The sequence below is a fragment of the Mus pahari genome, chromosome 2, assembly GCF_900095145.1.
Source record: "Mus pahari chromosome 2, PAHARI_EIJ_v1.1, whole genome shotgun sequence".
NCBI classification, from domain to species: Eukaryota; Metazoa; Chordata; class Mammalia; order Rodentia; family Muridae; genus Mus; species Mus pahari.
This window is the reverse complement of record NC_034591.1, coordinates 128,483,287-128,501,012: the sequence shown is the minus strand read 5'-3', so window position 1 is coordinate 128,501,012 and position 17,726 is coordinate 128,483,287. Positions and strand designations below refer to the sequence as shown.

Here is a 17,726-nt window from a genome sequence, read left to right as displayed (position 1 = left end):
GGCAGGAGGACCAGGAGTATGACGTCATACTCGGCCACATAGCAAGCTTGAGGCCACCCTAGACTATATGAGATCCTGTCTCAGAAACAAACAGAAGACTCTTGCCAATACACAGAAGTCAATCAAGGCTTGGAGAAGTGGCAAGTCTTTGCTTCTTCTCATCTATGCCTGTTATCTGCCTGGCTGAATATACACTCATTGTTCCCAGAGCTTGAGCCAAACCATTTGAAAGTAAGCTGCCTCGTTTGGGAAGGGTGCTTCCTCCAAACTTTCTAAAATCCCTTTCCCTGAAGGTCCCCAGTGTTGAGTCTGGCCAGTTTTCGTAAGGAAATGAGCAAATAAGCCAGTCCAGGCCCATGCATGGCGAGCAATTGTGGACACAGGTCTGGTGTCTGTGGCCATTTCATTGCTCCTGGTGGACTGTGGTATCAGGATTCCCCTCCCTGTGGCTGACAGCAGAACCCAGGGAATGGAGATCCAAAAGCAAAGCAAGACACTTTCAACCTGGCTCCTGCCATGGACTGATGGGGCAGACACGTCTGCAGCTAGAAATGGCCCGATGCCCATGACTCGAAATGTAAAAGACAAGCAAGTTAACAAACAAACAAACAAACTTCCTTGGAGGGGAAGCGGGTAGAGGTGGGTCTGACTCGCTGTTCTTTTTCCTCCGAGCCTTAGTTTCTGTAGAATAGAGCCATGTGTAATAGGAAGACACTGGGTTAAGTGTGGTAATGGGCTTGACAGTGCTCTGATCCAAAATGCACTTGACCTGTGAGTGGGATAACATCCCAGGCCACCTACAGATCCTAAAGAAGGTGCAGCTTGCATCCTGACATCTATCTGTCTGGCTCTCAGATCCATGCAACAAAGATGAGTCATATGCCTTTGAAATACCAAGAGGCATCAGGAAGAGAGTGCCCTCCGCACACTGGGAGTTGGGCCTTGGTGATAGATTTAAGCCAAAATTATGAAAAATTAACCCTCTCGATAATGCTTGAAAGTCTCTTGCTTTCTTGGGCTATAGATGACACCTTTCTCCCCTCCTCTCCTCCATCTGGTCTGCAGGATGCCAGCCTCTGGTTGGCATTGCAGGGGCTTCTTGGATACACCCCGTACCCCTTCAAGTAGAATGCATTTGTGTTTTGTGAGAGTTGCTCCTGCTTGGCATTGTAGGTAAACTAAGACCTAAACCATCCAGAGGCCTTCAGATGGAACATGGGGAACAAATGCGTTTGGGGGTCAGGGGCTCCCTCTGCATTTTGTGTTCTCTTCCAGTTGTGGGTTTGAAAAGCGTCTCTCCCAGCGGTATGTTTATGTTGGTTGCCTTCTTGATTTCTTTTGTTCCGTTTTCCCCTAGGCCCCCCTGTCTTCCCCCTAAACCACAGAAAATGAGGAGACCTAGGCCTCTTTCAGTGTATAGCCATAAACTCTTTAACGGCAGTATGGAAGCGTTCATTAAGGTACTTGCTGGGGAGCCGTGGAGTCCGCGAATGAGTCCAAAGTAATGGCAGCCTCTCTTTCCCCTGTCCCTTCCAGCTAACAGTCCTGCCAACCCCTTTGCCGGGCCCCATGCAGAGTCTCATCGCAGCTCATTCTTAGCTTCTGTGAGGCTTTAGTTTCAGCAGAGCATTCTGCTTCTGACTAGCGGACCCTAAGTGGGCAGTCCTCTCTCTCAGCCAAATGAGGAGGGGTCTGATGAGTCATGCACAAAAGAGATGGAGTCTCAGCTCAGAGATCCCAGCCAGCTGGCCTCATTGCTCCAGGAGCTGCAGTCCTGACACCTGAAGGGCAATGGAAGAAACTCCACTATTCAGCTCCACCCACCTCTTCCTGAACTAGGACTAATTAAAAAAAAAAAAAAAAACAGCACAAAGCTAGCCCCTGTGGGTTTCCAGACAAGGCAACTACAGTTTGTTAGCCAAGTAGCTACCAGCACAGGAAGCCATGCAATTTTTCATAAGAAAAGGTCATTCCACTTGATTTGGCTTCTTAGTGGTTGGTTTGAAAGATGGGAATAGAGTTGAGGTAGCCCTTGTCAATGCCAGGTTAACCCTTGATCCGGAGCTTAGGGAAGTTAAAAATGTCTCAGCTAACCGAGTTGACTTTTCCTGTTCTCAATCGATATCAAGCCATCTAGGATCAAATTGCTCGAGGCAGAGATGGTGTTGAGATGTGTCCTTGGGGGAAAGAGGAGGGGAGGTCTCAGACAGATTTCTGAAAGCTTACCCGTTAGCTGGTCTTTGCTACTGTGTGGGTTCTTCTTTTTCTACCCTTTATCTCCCTAACACTAGATAGGAGAGAAATAAGGATAGAAAAAGGTGAGAGACATTAAGAAAGTCCATGGATCTAATTTCTTTCCTTTTGTTTCTTCTTTGACCATAACTACTAACAAATCACAACCAGTCCCCTTGAACAACCACTACCAGCAGCCCTGCCTGCAGGGGCTCTAGCATGTATTTACCCACTGAAGATTCCACACGTCACACGATCACAGAAACTATCCACAGCTGGCAAAAAAAAAAAAAAAAAAAAACACGCCCCTAAAAGGGAAAAGGGAAAAAAAAAAAAAAAAAAAAAAAAACACGCCTCTGCCAGAACGGGAGCCAAGTCATCGTCAAGCACTGTGGACAGTCCAAAGCCTCCCCATATCCCCACACCTGGGATTAAAATGAAGACACATTCTTAGAATATTTCTGGGCTTTGAAAGAAACCAAAATTCCAAAATCGTCACTACACCCACCAGCAGCCAATGAGAACAGTTTCTGCAGAAAAGAGGACTGTGCCAGTCAGGGGACGGGCAGAGTCTCATGGGCATCACTAGTGAGTTTGGAGTTACAGGGCTGCCCCATGCACCGGTTTTCTGTCCTCTGCCCTCCCTCCTCCGGCAGGGTGTAGCCCAGACCTAGAGGACAGAGCGGGGCTCAACCTCAGGGATGAGTGGAGTAGGCAGGACTGTCTTAGGCCAAAGAAAAAGACTCTGCTTATACACTGAGTCCTCAGAACAGAACAGAAGAGCTAGAGAAAGAGGGCTTTCCCCTGGCCAAGGATAGTGCAAACTACCTCAGAGTACTTCAAATGAGAACCCCCTCAGAGACTGTGTGACCCACAGGGAGCCACCCAGTGGGACATGGCAGGTGGGGGTGTGTCTAAAGAGTGCTTTGCTTCTTCACCACCCCTCTGTCCCCTCCTGTACCTCCTTCTCCCTCACCTCTGCGTCTTCATCGGTGGTGTCAGACTTCCTCTTAGAGTGGATTGCCTGCTCCGCCAGAATTAAAACCTCCACGGAGCTGAGGAGATGATGTGGTCATTATAAAGCATGTTCTGCAAGCCTAAGGACGTGAGTTCAGTCCCTACAACCTATGTTAAAAAGCTAGGGATGGCGGCACACACTTGGAATCCTGGCTCTAGGGAATCAGTGACTCCCTGGCCAGCCAGCTTAGCTTAACCGGAGAGCTCAAAATCAAGGAGGCTGGTGCCTGAAGAAGACATGGCCTCCACAAGTATGCACACACACACACCATGAACACCCTCCTACTACCATCCCCAGACACATACAGACGCTCCCTTTGAATCTTAGCTTTGTGACACCACTGGAGGTACGAAGCAGTAAGAGGAAGTATGGTATAGTGAGCCTGGTCAGTTGGCTCTGAGAAAAACGTTTAAAGAGGAACCACTCATCTCTGCTGGCGTGCGTGTCAGAGTTCTTAGAGGAAGTCATTTGGCTGGGGAAGAGAAGGTGGGTTTGTGGAACACAATAGCATGTCTCTATGCTCCCTCTGCTCTTAGGCTATCTCTAATTAGTGAAGTTTAACAACTTCAGCAATGGCTCTACTTTGAGCAGAGTCACCAGATCCCCATGTGGCACAGGTTTACTCTGAAGGCTCCCAGAGTCCAGAGAGGCAGCGTCTGTAGCCACTCTACCAGCTGCCAAGAGTGGAATTTCAGTTTTTATTCCGCTCCTCACCTGGTCTGAACACACAACAGACTGGGTCCTCAGCTTTGACAATCCAGGCCTAGGAAAAGATTTGCGGTTGAATAATCCCACTGCGTCGCTGTGATTGTGACGAGAGAAGCTCCAAGTTAATTATAGAGAAGTTTTTTGGAGTTGGACTTATGGGCTTCCTGGAGTCTTCCTGACTCCAAACCAAAAAACCAAAAACCAAAAACCAAAAAACATTGTGTTTCTCTCCTCTCAGACTGAAGGAGACTCCATTCATTTATTATAAGTCCACAGTTAAGTTCAGAAGGTCTACCTGTGGGTTTGGTGGAGAGTCCCCACCTTACTTCTATGAAATAAGAATAAATCTACTCTGTGAGTTTAGGGTAAGTGTGGAATGGGCTGATACATGTATGTTTCTAGAATCTTCTGACACTGTGTAAGCCTGTCCTTAATTAGATTAATTTTAGGACACCATCCCAAGACTCCCTTTGGACCAGGCTGGTGCTGAGTTCTACATGTGGGTTTAGCTGACATCGTCGCAACTCAGATCCCAACTATTGAGATGTCACGACTGGACATATGGTGCCCCAGGAAGGTTCATGTCTCTTAGTTAGCTTGTCCTTTTCACTGAGCTTGGATGAGACTCTCTATCTACCTCCCACCTAGACTTCAAGCCACTGCACACATGACCAGAAAAATCAGGCAAGCTATCTCCATGTGGGAACAAAGGCTTTAGTCTACCGTCAAGGTCACAAAGGTGTCCCAACTGACTTTCTCTCACCTTCACCCTCCCCAGCTTCTGTGCTTCCAGAGGGTCTCAGTACCAGGGCAACAGTAAGTGGTCGGGAGGGGAAACAGAGCCATGCTTCCAGTCAGAGAAGATTATCAAGGTATTGGATGGGTTTGGAGTCTGGAATGTGGTGCGACCTCCTGGATCCCATCTAAGGAGAGTTTGTGAAACAGGATATCTAACCAACAATGAGGGTTCCAGGGATGACTGCTAGGAGCCAGTTCATAATGGGCATGAAGGATCCCTTTTGTGGGCAGATGGGGTAACCTTGTAGGTGGTCAGGGGACTCTTGTCACTGGTGAGCCCCTTACGTTGAGAAACTGGGCATAGATCCAGGAATGGGGTAGACACACATTCCCTACAGATTGACAAAGAATGAAAGAGGCCCTTCCATCACCGGCATCTGAGAAAGAGGCTAGGCAGCCAATTGAAAGGCTGGCTGGGAACTGCTCTAGAACTCTTAGGAGGCCTAAAGGATGAGGGCCCTCCCCCTGGGCAGGCAGGCGGGCAAATGCCCCAGGACCGTTGCTGGCTGCCATTGCCTTTTGGCATTCACGGACTCTGAAGGATCTGCATACTCTAACTGATCTTGCTCCTGCATAATCTTCTCTTTTTCTTCTGCTTTGCTGCCTGTTTCTCTTTGTTGTTGTTGTTGTATCAGAGGAAGAAGAAATGCTCGAACCAGGAACCAGGTATTTACTAGATAGGCCCGCAAGCCCCATGCAACTGGTAGATCCAATGCCATCTAGAGCAGGACCCTAGATGTTTGATGGGCCCATCCTCTCCCCAGATGCAGCATCAGCAGGTGGGGGGTGTGGCAGAGCCAAGAGCCCACCAACTTACTAGCCTTCTAGGAAGGCTACTCGTGATGTGATCTGTAGTAACAAGAAGGTCACCCTTTCTGGGTTTTAGAACCCCCGAAAGAAAATTAACCCTTGCCCAACCACTAGGGACTATAGACTAATCTAGAAAGGTGGAATTGGATATCCTTTTGTGTCCTAGGTACAACTCTAAATTGCATCCAATTATCTCTTTTGATTTGGCATCTTCTAAAATGTCTCCACGCTTACTGATAAGTAAAATATGTACCTGGATATTTAAGTTGAGACATCATAAGATTCACCTTCCCTTCTTAGAGCCCCACAGGGCTTGTAAGAGCCAGCCCTGCTTCATCCAAAGTGTGTCCTGAGTTCTGACACTAGATACCACGTAATAAGGAAAGGCAATGATCCTGCCTCTTGGTCCCCAAGCCCTGGGAAAAGATGCTGATTTGGGCAAAGTGGAGTTGGGAGGAGGCAGGTCATCCTTCAAGGTCAGACTCCAGGTGCCTCCACACACTGGCTTCCGTCTCTCCTGCCCCCAGTGTGCCTGTCAAGCTGAGCCCAGTTCCTTGCCAGCTGGGTAAGAAGAGAGCATTTCTTTGAATGTATCCTAGCTATGCCTTCTTCCGCACTTAACTGAAGGCTATATGATAACTATCCCTCGAGACTAGAGTTAGCAATTCCTTGCTTGTTTTCCTACTAATCACGTGGTACTAACCTGTTGGCTTGACTTGATCACCGTGTTTGCAATGTCTTTTGCCAGTGGTTTGGTGGCATGCCTGACAAAACTCACATGTGTTTTTTTTTTCCCCTCTTCAGGATTCAGGACAAGCTATACCACTTGTAGTCGAGAGCTGTATTCGATTCATCAATTTATATGGTAAGCGCCATCTCATGTCAGTGGGTTCAGGTCATTGTGGAGCAGGTACCAGGCTGTTCTGCAAGAAAATGATATTCTCAGTCATCTCAGAAGACTCTTGGAAGTCCATGCTCTGCTTCTGGGGAAATGAAAATTCTCCAGGGAATGGCTCTTACTCCAAACACTGTCCTTGGAGTCTCTCTCTGTCTTTGTGTGTGTGTCTCTCTCTCAGTGTGTGTTTGTGTGTGTGTGTGTGTGTGTGTGTGTGTGTGTGTCCAGGGTGAGGGAAGGAAGATTGTGTGAGATCCCCAGGGCTTCAGGTCACTGGGCACAGCTCTGGCATGGACAAAAGTCCGATTCCAGCTTCGTCCTCACTCAGAGTCAATCAGGTTCAGAGTCTGAAGCTCCATGAAGGGAATGGTGTCAAGAAATGGTTAACCATGGCGTCACCAGGAGGGCAACTTGTGTTTAACTTCCTCACCTCCATTTTGGCTTTGGGGGTACTCAGCAGTGATGAAGGCAAGCACCATGGCAACCCTGCAGGGTTTCCATCCTCAGAAGAACAAGGAAATCAACAGCAGAAAAAGAACTTTTAGTCATCCTTTAGCACCTCTAGAGGTTGCCTAGAGGATCACTGCCAACCCCCAGATCCACAGGCTCTGAGGACCCTTGTGTAAGATGCTGTGGCTTTTACATGTAACTCATGTAATCTTCCCATAAATATCCATCCACCTAGAGGCAGGGTAGCATTGGACCCTATGTAAATGCTAGATAAATCATCATATTGTTTTGGGACTAATACAAAATAATCTATACATGTTTAATACAGATGCAACACTTTTCCTGAATATTTCCAAGCCACCTTTAGTTGAGTCACTGAATATGGGTACCTCATGGATAGTAGACTGTAAAAATAATATTTTTCATAGTGACACTGCCATGAAACGAATTCAAAGGGAGGTAGATAGTGACATTTGGAGGCAGGCTGCTTGACTAAAGTGAGAAAAGACCCCTGAGGAAGGCAGCCATGCAGCTGGGATGGAGAGGATGGGGGCGAGCAGGTGTGAGAGAAAGGGCAGCATTCCCTGTGGGCGAAGGTTAGTAATCCAGAACAGCAGAAGACTCAGCTGGTAGAAATCAACAAAACCACACTCATGGTTATATGTGCCTGTCTCAGCATTAGGGAGATGGAGGCAGAAGGATCACCAAGAGCTGTTGGCTGGCCTGGGCTACACAGTAAGGTCAAGGTCAGCCTGGGCACATTGCGTCATACCTTAACTATCCAGGTGCATACCTTCAGTATGCATGACACATGAATAAGTTCTAAAAGTTGCTCATGTCAGCTGCTGGCCATCTAGTGGCTAGCCTGACGTGGTAAAGGCAGACTAAAACCCCAACAACCAAAGAGTTGAACCGCATTTATTGAGCATGTAAGGTATTCATGCCAATGTCCCCTAAACCCTGGCTTTTCAGGGTAAACAATAAATTGAAGCATGAATAATTGTTCTATCCAAAAGAACTATGAGGCAGGGGAAGATGCCCAGTGTCTGCCCTAATTTTCGCTTGAGAGAGGCAGACCCTCTGATTCCTGCAATTGTAGAAGTTTCTGTTAGGTCCCAATTGCTACCAGGTGCCAAAGACCCCACTTTGCTATTGTCTCATAGAAATATATATATATATATATATATATATATATATATATATATATATATATATATGGTTTCCCTTTAGTAATGAGTTCAAGCTCTTTCTTTTTTCTTTCTTGGGAAGGGATCTTAGTCCCAGGATGTCCTTGAACTCTGCAAAATCCTCTTGCCTCAATTCTAGCCTTGCAAATGCTGGGATTATAGTATGAGCAATTCTGCCCAGCTAACCAGTTTATTGTACTTATTTATTATTGATGCTGGAGACCTAACCCAGGGCCTAGTGTCCAAAAGATCAAGCACTCTATCATTATCTATGCCTCCCACTCTCTGACTCCCTGACTCCCCAATCCCAGGCCTGGAAGTTTACATTTTCTTAAGGAAAGAAGTTACCCATGTGGGTCGAAAGGAATAGTATTGATAGCGTTTTCCTTCAGGCCCAGGAGCAAATTCACAGACACATGATTCTGTCTGTGTATTTGTGCTAGCTGTAGGTCATTGTCAAGGCCCATTGGGTTTCAGCTAGGAGCTTGTCACCAGGAACAACTGCTCTAAAAGATAGAAGGGGAAAGAGAGAAGCATGGAAGAGACTCTCCAACATTTCCAGTAGCTGGATGAACTCAATGTCTCGTGTTATCTGCGCTTACTGTTGGCTTGTAACGTTATTTCTTTCTTAGGACTCCAGCAGCAGGGGATCTTCAGGGTTCCAGGGTCTCAGGTTGAAGTCAATGACATCAAGAATTCCTTCGAGAGAGGTGAGTACAGACTGACTATCTCAAGCTTTTGGGCAGGAGAAGCCAAAGTTCACATAGGTCTCAAAACCAGTGGTGCACAGAGGCGCTGGGTCCACAGCAGCCATCTGTAGATGTCTGCTCACTCTCTTACTGACTTTGCGTTCCGCGACATCCTGATGGTAGCTGGAAATCAGCCATCCTGGGAGTGTTTATACCACAGAAATGAGCAAACTTCAAGGTCTTTTTATCTTAGACTTTCCCACTCTTCTCCCTTTATCTTTCATCACCGGCTAAATGTTCCTAATCCCTACACCCACACGCAGACATTTGAGCATTTGGAAGTTCCACATTTGACTCCATGTGACACACACAGCCAAGCTGCAGCTACACAACTGACATCTTGCCAAGTCACCCTCAGCTTGTGTGTGCAACTCGGGTGTACTTTTAAGTAGATAAATTGATCTCACCTCCAAGGCAACAAAATTCTAAAGTCCCAAAGTTCCTGGCTCCACCCATTTTTGTGTTTAAGATTTCATGTTTTGTTATCTACTTAGAGATAGTGTCCTGGCTAGCCTTAAACTCTTCCTAATACCCCTGCCTCTGCTTCCCAACTGCTGAGCTTACAGGGGTGAGCCAGAATGGAGTTCACTGGTTATTAGGGGAGCCCCTTAGCCTGCATGGATGAAGGAAAGAGGAGAAGAAGAGGCAGGGAATGCTTCCAGGGTGGAAGCACCTAAGCTAAGGCTTGGTGCACAGGGCCCAGGGAGGCAAAAGGAAATGAAAGCATACAGGCTAAGGGAACAACGTGTGCAAAGGTCGAGAAACCAGTGTCCTTCCTCACTGCCCCGACCTCTCCTCATCGCTTACAGAACAGGCCAGGATCTGCTCCTCATGCCCTTTGATGCTGTGGTACCCTCGACCTTCATTGTTGTAAATGAATGGAATGTCGTTCTAGAACCTTTGCTGTTTCCTCCCGGGGGCTCCACCCATCCCTTCACATAGAACTGCCTGGGTCCTGCCCTTGACTCCCTTGATGCAGTCCTTGAAGAGGACCGGGGTCCTGGCAGGACCTCCCCTGACCTTTTTCCTGCCCTGTCTCTCTCTGTTGGTAAGCCTATGGCAATGGGCAACCCCGCCCTTGCCCCAGATCTCAGCTGAGGCCAGCATTTCCGGTCACCTGCTTGGGTGTAAGGGAAAAGTCTTCTCTGCTCTTGTCAAGCCTTGGGTCCTCGTGTAGCAGGGGAACCTCCTGACCCACATCCCAGCCCCAGAAAAAGAAAGAGAAAAACAGAAACAGAAACAAACGAACAGATTTCTATTTTCTTCTTCCATATTTTCAGTTGGGCCATCTCCCTGTCTCGTCAGTCCAAAATGACTCTCCCTCTCCCGGCAGCCTTGTTCTTTGGGAAGACACACTGCACAGGAGTCCAGTCCTCTACCAGGATTCAGTGGGACTCAGCTTTCCATCAGGCGTACCTGGAACCACAGCTCTCGTTCCCCTTTCTAGATAAGCCAGTTGTCTACATGCTCTTCCACTTTGAGTTGTTGTTCCTGAGCCCAGAGAGGCTGGTCTTGCAGAAGGCCAAAGGCCTGGACTATTGGTAGGGAATGTCATGGTGATTTCATTCAGGGAGACAGGCATGAGATGATGTTAATGATGGTGATGGTGAGTTGTGATGGTGACGATGGTGATTGCTATGTGTATTTGTGCATATCTATGTCTATTAGGTACACATACATAAATGGGTATATAGAAAGTCAATGTGTTCATCAAGCCAATTATTTTTAAATGTGTTTTTTCTTCCTTAGGGGAGAAACATTCTCACCTTCTCGGTGGGGGCATCTGAGAGGTTAACTTCGGGATCATGAGTGTCTGGGCTGCCTCATCCAGCTGTTGAGGCTGGATACTTGCCCAGCTCAGAAGGCAGGTGGGGGGGGCACTATACTCTGGCTCATGCTCTGTAAGCTGCAAGCCTTGGTACAGAACGGGAGAAGCCCTTTTCTGATTGGCACTGAAACACATTGGGACTAGAAGAGACTGCCAGTAGCACATGCCTGCTTCCTCTGAAGGCAGAGGGAAGAGATCCAGGTTGGGTACTTGGGTGTGTTCATTGCTTGGCAGACACACACAGGTGTTCCAGCTGTTAGTGCAAACTTCCCTCAACACCTCTAGGAAGGTGTTAGATTACTCTCTGCTTCCTTTCTCGTCCCCTGGGAAAATTCTCAGTAATAGACTAGCTTAGCAGCTCCCAGTTAAACGGCAGAGAGCCACTCCTCTGAAATGCCGAATTGCCCCCATCCAAATGGCGAAAAGTCTCAGAAGACTAGCAATATGCCATGGGCAGAGCTGGGGAAGAAAGACTTCTCCAGGAGTACAAAGTGGTGTGGCCCCAATGAGAGAGCTTTGACTACAAGTGAGAAACCACACTCACGGTGACCCAGCGGAGCTGAGACCTGACTCCGCAAATACAAATGTGCACATGCAGGCTATCCGCTGTGGCAGTGTTTATCACAGCAAAAGCCTGAAAGACGTCAAACGTGGAGCTGCTGATATATGGCTCAGTGGATAAATGACCCAATTCCTGGGATCCATATGATAGCGAGAATTGACTTCTGCAAGTTGACCTCTGACCTCCAGATGTATGCCTTATCATTTGCATATAAATAACGAACTAAATAAGTATAACTAGTAATTAAATGTAGTCCTGTAGGAGGTCAAGTGAGTGAAGTGTGGCCTCCCTATGTGACAGGATTCTTTGCCACCTAGAGAGCTAGTGGGAGACTTTGGGAAGTCCTTTGGAGAGATTTCCAGGATTTGCTGCTAAAGTGAAGAAACAAGTTTATGCAGGAGAGAATGGCATTTAGTGTAAGGGTCCGTGAAGAACATATACAGTTGCTACCATCTTTAGGGGACTGGCTCAGGAACCTAGAACCTAGAAAACCAGCAGTGCATTTCTGAATGTAGCATGTTTATAGGCCCCACACGGCAGGCACATCCAGCCATCATCTGTAGGTGACTCGCGATGCTTAATGTGATGAAAACACCATGTATGTGCTGGTTAAACTTGTTTAGAAAAGAGATGCCAAGAAAAAAAGTCTTCATGGGTTCAGTGTTGGCAAGCTCTTCTTTACTGTGGTGTATGTATAGTGGTGAGTATGTGTGTTCGTGTGTGTGTGTGTGTGTGTGTGTGTGTGTGTGTGTGCAGATGCACATGGAGACCGGAAGTCAGTTAACATTGGGTGCCTTCGTTCTTCACCTTATGTGTTTGAGACTGGGCCTTTTACTGAATCTGGAGCTTTCTGATTGGCTAGACCACTGGCCTATGAGCTGGAGGGATCCTCCTGTCTGCCCTCCCCCAATGCTGGATCGCACACACTACCACATCTGTGTTGTCCTATGGATGCTAGGGACAAACTCGAGTTTGTGCTGTGCCGTAAGCCACTCACTGACCAACCTCCCAGCCCCGAGAGGCCATCTCCTTTAAAAAAATATTTTGTCATATTTGTTGAATCCCAGATGTGCAGCTTGTGAGTGCAGAGGGCCGACTATAGATGTGTTTACTCATCTGCTGTAGTAGAAACACTGCAGACGAGTCAGACTAAAGAAAATGGTGGTGTTTGAGGTGTGGAGGGAAAGGGTAAAGATGGGCCCTCTCTCTGAGAGCCTTTAAATCTGGTTTAGGGAGCTGAGCAGATGAGGGCCTGAGTTCAGATGTTCAGCATTCATGTAGAAGCCAGGCATAGAAGTAGGTTTGTGTAACCACAGTGCTGGGGAGCCCAGACAAGTGGCTATCTGGAGCTCACTGGCCAAGCTAACAGAATCAATGAGTTCCTTGGGTTACAAGGCAAGACCCATCACTGGAGACTGACCCCATGTGGTGAGCCATGCTGACCACAGGGACTAGTGGGCAGACAGTGCCAGGATTCTGGTCTCACTTCACAAGTCTCATGTTTGTAGCAAAAAAGGGAATACCTTTATGGTGTTTAAAGGGAAAAAGATCTGCCACCTTAACTCAGTGCTACGCGTACCTAGTAGCAGGCATTATGTGCCTCTGTATCCTGGTCCAAAATAAAAAACTCGAGTCAAGTCATGAGGAAAATGAAAGACACAATATGAGGCAATTCTACAAGACAGGGAGACCTACATCATCAAACACAAACTCAGCACTCAAAAAACACTGGAGTGTATTTTATACTTATAAAACCCAAGAGGCAGCCATTGAGCTGGGCATGCTGGCACATGCCTTTGATCTCAGCATTTGGAAGCAGAAGCAGGAGATTGCCCCAAGTTCCAGGCCATCCAGGGATACATGGAGACCATGTATCAGACAAACAACAAACAAGAGGAACAACTGCCAACCAGCAAATGAACTGTGGGAACTCAGGATAGTGCTTATATTTTTAAAACAAAAATCCATGACAGACATACTGGGATAGTTGGCGGAGTTTGAATGTGGGCTGTGTGTGGTGTTATTTTTTGGAAGGTTTGTTCTGTTTCTTAGGTTAGATAAAGTTATCGTTGTTAGCTGAGAGTGTCCTGATTCTTAAGAGAAATGTGTTATAGTGTCAAAATTTCTCAAAAATTTGAACCATGGTGTATATAATAAATAGAGAACTCAAGAGAGGGCTAAGTAATGGGTGATGGACATTCATAATTGGAGGCTTATCCTTTCTGAGTATTTTCTTTTTTTTTTTTTTTTTGAAGATTTATTTATTTATTATATGTAAGTACAGTGTAGCTGACTCCAGACACTCCAGAAGAGGGCGTCAGATCTTGTTATGGATGGTTATGAGCCACCATGTGGTTGTTGGGATTTGAACTCCAGACCTTTGGAAGAGCAGTCGGGTGCTCTTACCCACTGAGCCATCTCACCAGCCCCTCTGAGTATTTTCTAATAGGAAATTTAAAAGGTGTAGAGACTGAGAGTCACAGGTTTTCAGGCTTGTTCCATCCTCTTCCTCCTGTCTGTCTGGCCAGGTCTCTTCCTCTTTCAGTTGAGAAAGGAGAATATCTCCCAGTATTGGAGAGAGATTCTCTTTTCTCACCAGCCTAAAACATTGTCTCCACACAGGTGAAGACCCCCTCGTGGATGACCAAAATGAGCGAGATATCAATTCAGTTGCTGGTGTTTTAAAACTGTATTTCCGAGGACTGGAAAACCCACTCTTTCCTAAGGAAAGGTTTCAAGATTTGATATCTACTATTAGTAAGTATTTTACAGGTGGTCTGGCCCATTGCTTCGTGGATCTTTATAGAAGCTGAAGTGCTGGCTCTTTATCCTGCCAGGCACAGGAGAGGGGTGCTATGAACAATGTGTGGTTCTTAGAGAGCTTAAAGTCCCAGCTCTCTAGGTAGCACAGTGGGCTAATGGACATGGTGCACTCCCTAGGCACAACAGGAACTTAGAGGAGAAGCAGAGAGAAACCTGGAGTCACAGAGTAGACCTGGGGGAGGGACATGAGCAAGACTGCCAAGAGGAGGGGATTCGGGGAAGCCTGGAAGGGTTGGGGACAGTGGCCCAATTGGATCAGCAGGACAGAGCATGGTGCAGTCCAATGTAGCAAGAGGAGTAGATTTGAATGTCTTTGAAGGACCCTACAGCTTTGTACCTTGAGGGGTAGGGATCCATGGAAGGTTTAAGGAATCAGGTCAGCAGACAAGGGGAATGATGATAGTTAACTGACTGGGAGATTATCTCTACACTGCTGGTCATAAGGTACTTGACTGATGGAGGAGATGCTAGAAGTCAGGATGTATCCCAGGTGTAGGACAGTAGGAGATGGTACAGATGTGGTCTCACATTGTCCTGCCTTCAGCATGTCTTAGAACATATCCTCACTGTTACATATTTGCATGTCACCTCCTAATTAAAACAAGAGATTCTCCTTTTTTTCTCATAATAGTGATTTAAGTACTCTCTTTATTTAAAAAAAAAACTGTCTTTAAGAACTATGATGATGCTAATAGCCATAGGGGGATAGCTGGCATGGGTGACTGACAGGAGGGTCTAGAGGACATATAGAGGAGCCTAAGAAACTGACTGTGAACTGTCTTGGGTGAGACTTCCTCCAGCCAGGTCTTGAAGGTGAGTTAGAGGGACCACCCTGTTGAAATTGAAGGCAGGCAACATCGATTCACATGCCCTACGCAGTCAGGGCACGTGAGTGACAAATGCCAATATAGACTTCCACTTACTATAGTTGTATAGTAACAATCTACACACAATGCCTACCCAAGAAGCGAGAACCCCAGCTTTGGCAGTAGCACCTCATGGAGCGCCATGGAGCTAAGTAGTTTTCAGACTCTGTGGAAGAAGATGAGGCAGGAGATGAGGCATGCAAGAGTGTCGGTAGCCCCGTCGTGTTGGCTACTGAGGAGAAAAGGGGTCTTTTGGAGGTTGGAGTTCTGTGAGAAAAACGTCACTGACAATGTGCGGCTTGTCCACCCTACACACAGCATTGGCACCTCACTTCTTGTAATTCCGGTTTGCCAACTCCATAGGTGTTCTGTCTTGCTGTGCCATCACACCAGCATTTGACTCTGTGGTTCACCTGAGAACAGATCCCTGATGAGATCCTGGGCAGGCGCTAAGCTTTCTGGTCAATAGGTCACTCAAGAAGAGCCTGTGCTTGCACTATTCTTTTCTGAATGACTGCAACATTGCCAAGGCCTGTGCTATAGCTGGTGCCTCTCGCATTTTACTAAACCACTGTCCCTGTCAATGATATCAGGACTCCAAGGCTGCCAGTGACTGAAATTTAAACCATCTGAGTCCATAAAACAGCGAGTTTCAGATCCTCTACCAGAAAACTTGAGGCCATTCGTTTTGGACTTCACATGGCCACTCTGGGGTTTCTGTCACTCTTCTGACCATTAGATAGGTTTCTCATTTCTGGCAGATCCCCAGCCGCTCCAGATTTTCTGCTACCAAGTCCCAGGCACCTCTCTATAGGATTCCCCACAAGTCCTCAAGACTGGCTCAAAGAGATTCTAAGTAGGCTAGCCCCCAACCTGTCTCATTCTGATGGGCTCTAACCAGGATCTCCTATGAATCCCAACTGAGAGTAGAGCCTTTCTGACTGATCCCTATAGCCGATGGAGGAGGTGGAGCCTAGAGATATCTACTGCCTTGCTCTCTAAGGGTGATGGTCACCTTGAACCCTCTGTGCCTTACAGAACTGGAGAACCCAGCTGACAGGGTGCACCCAATCCAGCAGATCCTCATCACCCTGCCCCGCGTGGTCATTGTGGTCATGAGATACCTCTTTGCTTTCCTCAATCAGTGAGTACCTGGCCTGGGGAGCCCTCTGCCACTGGCCACCTCTGGGCCAAGGCTCTTATGAATGCTATTTTATAAATCAGAATATAGAAACGTCTGCGTTTGTGTTGTGTCCCCACTTACCTCTCCCCCCCGCAAAAAGAAAGAAACTCTGGGGGAGGACTTGCCTTTTGGGTGAACAGTATCTGTTCTCTCCTAGCCTTTCCCAGTACAGTGATGAGAACATGATGGATCCCTACAACTTGGCCATCTGCTTCGGGCCCACCCTCATGCACATCCCGGATGGGCAGGACCCTGTATCCTGCCAGGCGCATGTCAATGAAGTCATCAAAACTATCATCATCCACCATGAAGCCATTTTCCCCAGCCCGCGGGAGCTAGAGGGACCCGTGTACGAAAAATGCATGGCTGGAGGGGAAGAGTACTGGTAAGGCATCCTTCCTCTTAATAGTCCCGTCAGCATCACCCTGTTGTTAAAAACAGTCAGAAGCCGGGGCTGGTGAGATGGCTCAGTGGGTAAGAGCACCGACTGCTTTTCCAAAGGTCCTGAGTTCAAATCCCAGCAACCATATGGTGGCTCAGAACCATCCGTAACAAAATATGATGCCCTCTTCAAAATATGATGCCCTCTTCTGGAGTGTCTGGAGTCAGCTACAGTGTACTTACATATAATAAATAAATAAATTAAAAAAAAAAAACAGTCAGAAGCCTTCCAGTTTTCTCATTACCCTAGGAGACATGCACTATAGCTAGTTTTCCTTGTAAATTTTACAGCAGTCCCATGTGAGAGACAACTATATCAGTCAAAATTGCATACGTTACAAGGAGTAAGAACATGCCTTCAGATAGCCTAAGCCAATATGTACCTGTAGTTTACCTCGCTGAAACACTTAGGGCTATTTCTTCAGGTATGGCTGGATCCAGAGGCTCAGCAGTTGTCAGCAGGACCTGGCCCTGCAGTCTCTATCCCTTGGCTTCCCTTAGAGGCTGTCAGAGGGCAGCTCCAGCTTTGTCACTCACTCTCTGGGCAGCTCCAACACAAAGAGAGCCTTCCCTTTCTCAGTTGTTCCTGTGGAGACTTCCCAAAGAGTTATTTCAGGGCTCTGTCTGCATCTGAGGGGCTCTTACAATATGGTGGCTGGCCAGGTAACCTTTGCTTCTCAGGAAGCAGAGGAGTGGGTGTCACATGACCCGCCAGAACCTGACTCCTCCCACCCAGGGGTTCTTTCTCCCAGAATCTCCTGTCTTTGCATGCCCCACCTCAGGTCATTAATCATTAGTCAGGTAGCTAGCTCTCTTAGCTTCTATGATGCTCTGTATAAGGAGGAATAGTTAGGAACCTTTTCAGACCCAGGTCTGGCTTCTTCTTCAAGCTAACCCTGAAAGAGTGAAGGTGGCTATGTGTTTAATTGTAATGAGTGACTATGTAAACAGCACCAATCTACCAGATATGTCAGGAAACTAGAGCAAAGAAAGGTTTTTCACACTGAAAAATGACTGAGGGGGTTGGGGTATAGCCCAGTGATGGGGCATACATATACTTACTGTGTAGGGGGTCCTTAATTTTATCCTCAGCACCAAAGTAAAACAACAACAACAAAAAAAAAGATTAATGTTGGGGCTGGAGCAATGGCTCAGCAATTGGGAGTATGCATTGCT

General features: G+C 47.1%; 1 protein-coding gene across 5 annotated transcripts in view; it reads left to right on the top strand.

Moving 5' to 3' along the window:
• Positions 1-17,726, top strand: part of Srgap3 (SLIT-ROBO Rho GTPase activating protein 3) — a 222,170-nt gene that overhangs the window by 187,302 nt on the left and 17,142 nt on the right. For 3 of the 5 annotated variants that reach the window (XM_021189294.2, XM_029535698.1, XM_029535699.1), the window contains 6 exons: positions 5,392-5,422; positions 6,371-6,431; positions 8,731-8,808; positions 13,860-13,994; positions 15,965-16,070; positions 16,267-16,494. In XM_021189294.2, the coding sequence (XP_021044953.1) occupies positions 5,392-5,422; positions 6,371-6,431; positions 8,731-8,808; positions 13,860-13,994; positions 15,965-16,070; positions 16,267-16,494 (639 nt within the window). Of the gene's footprint in view, positions 1-1,357; positions 1,461-5,391; positions 5,423-6,370; positions 6,432-8,730; positions 8,809-13,859; positions 13,995-15,964; positions 16,071-16,266; positions 16,495-17,726 lie in introns of those variants that run through there. The other 2 variants (XM_021189288.2, XM_029535700.1) reach the window with 2 other exon arrangements.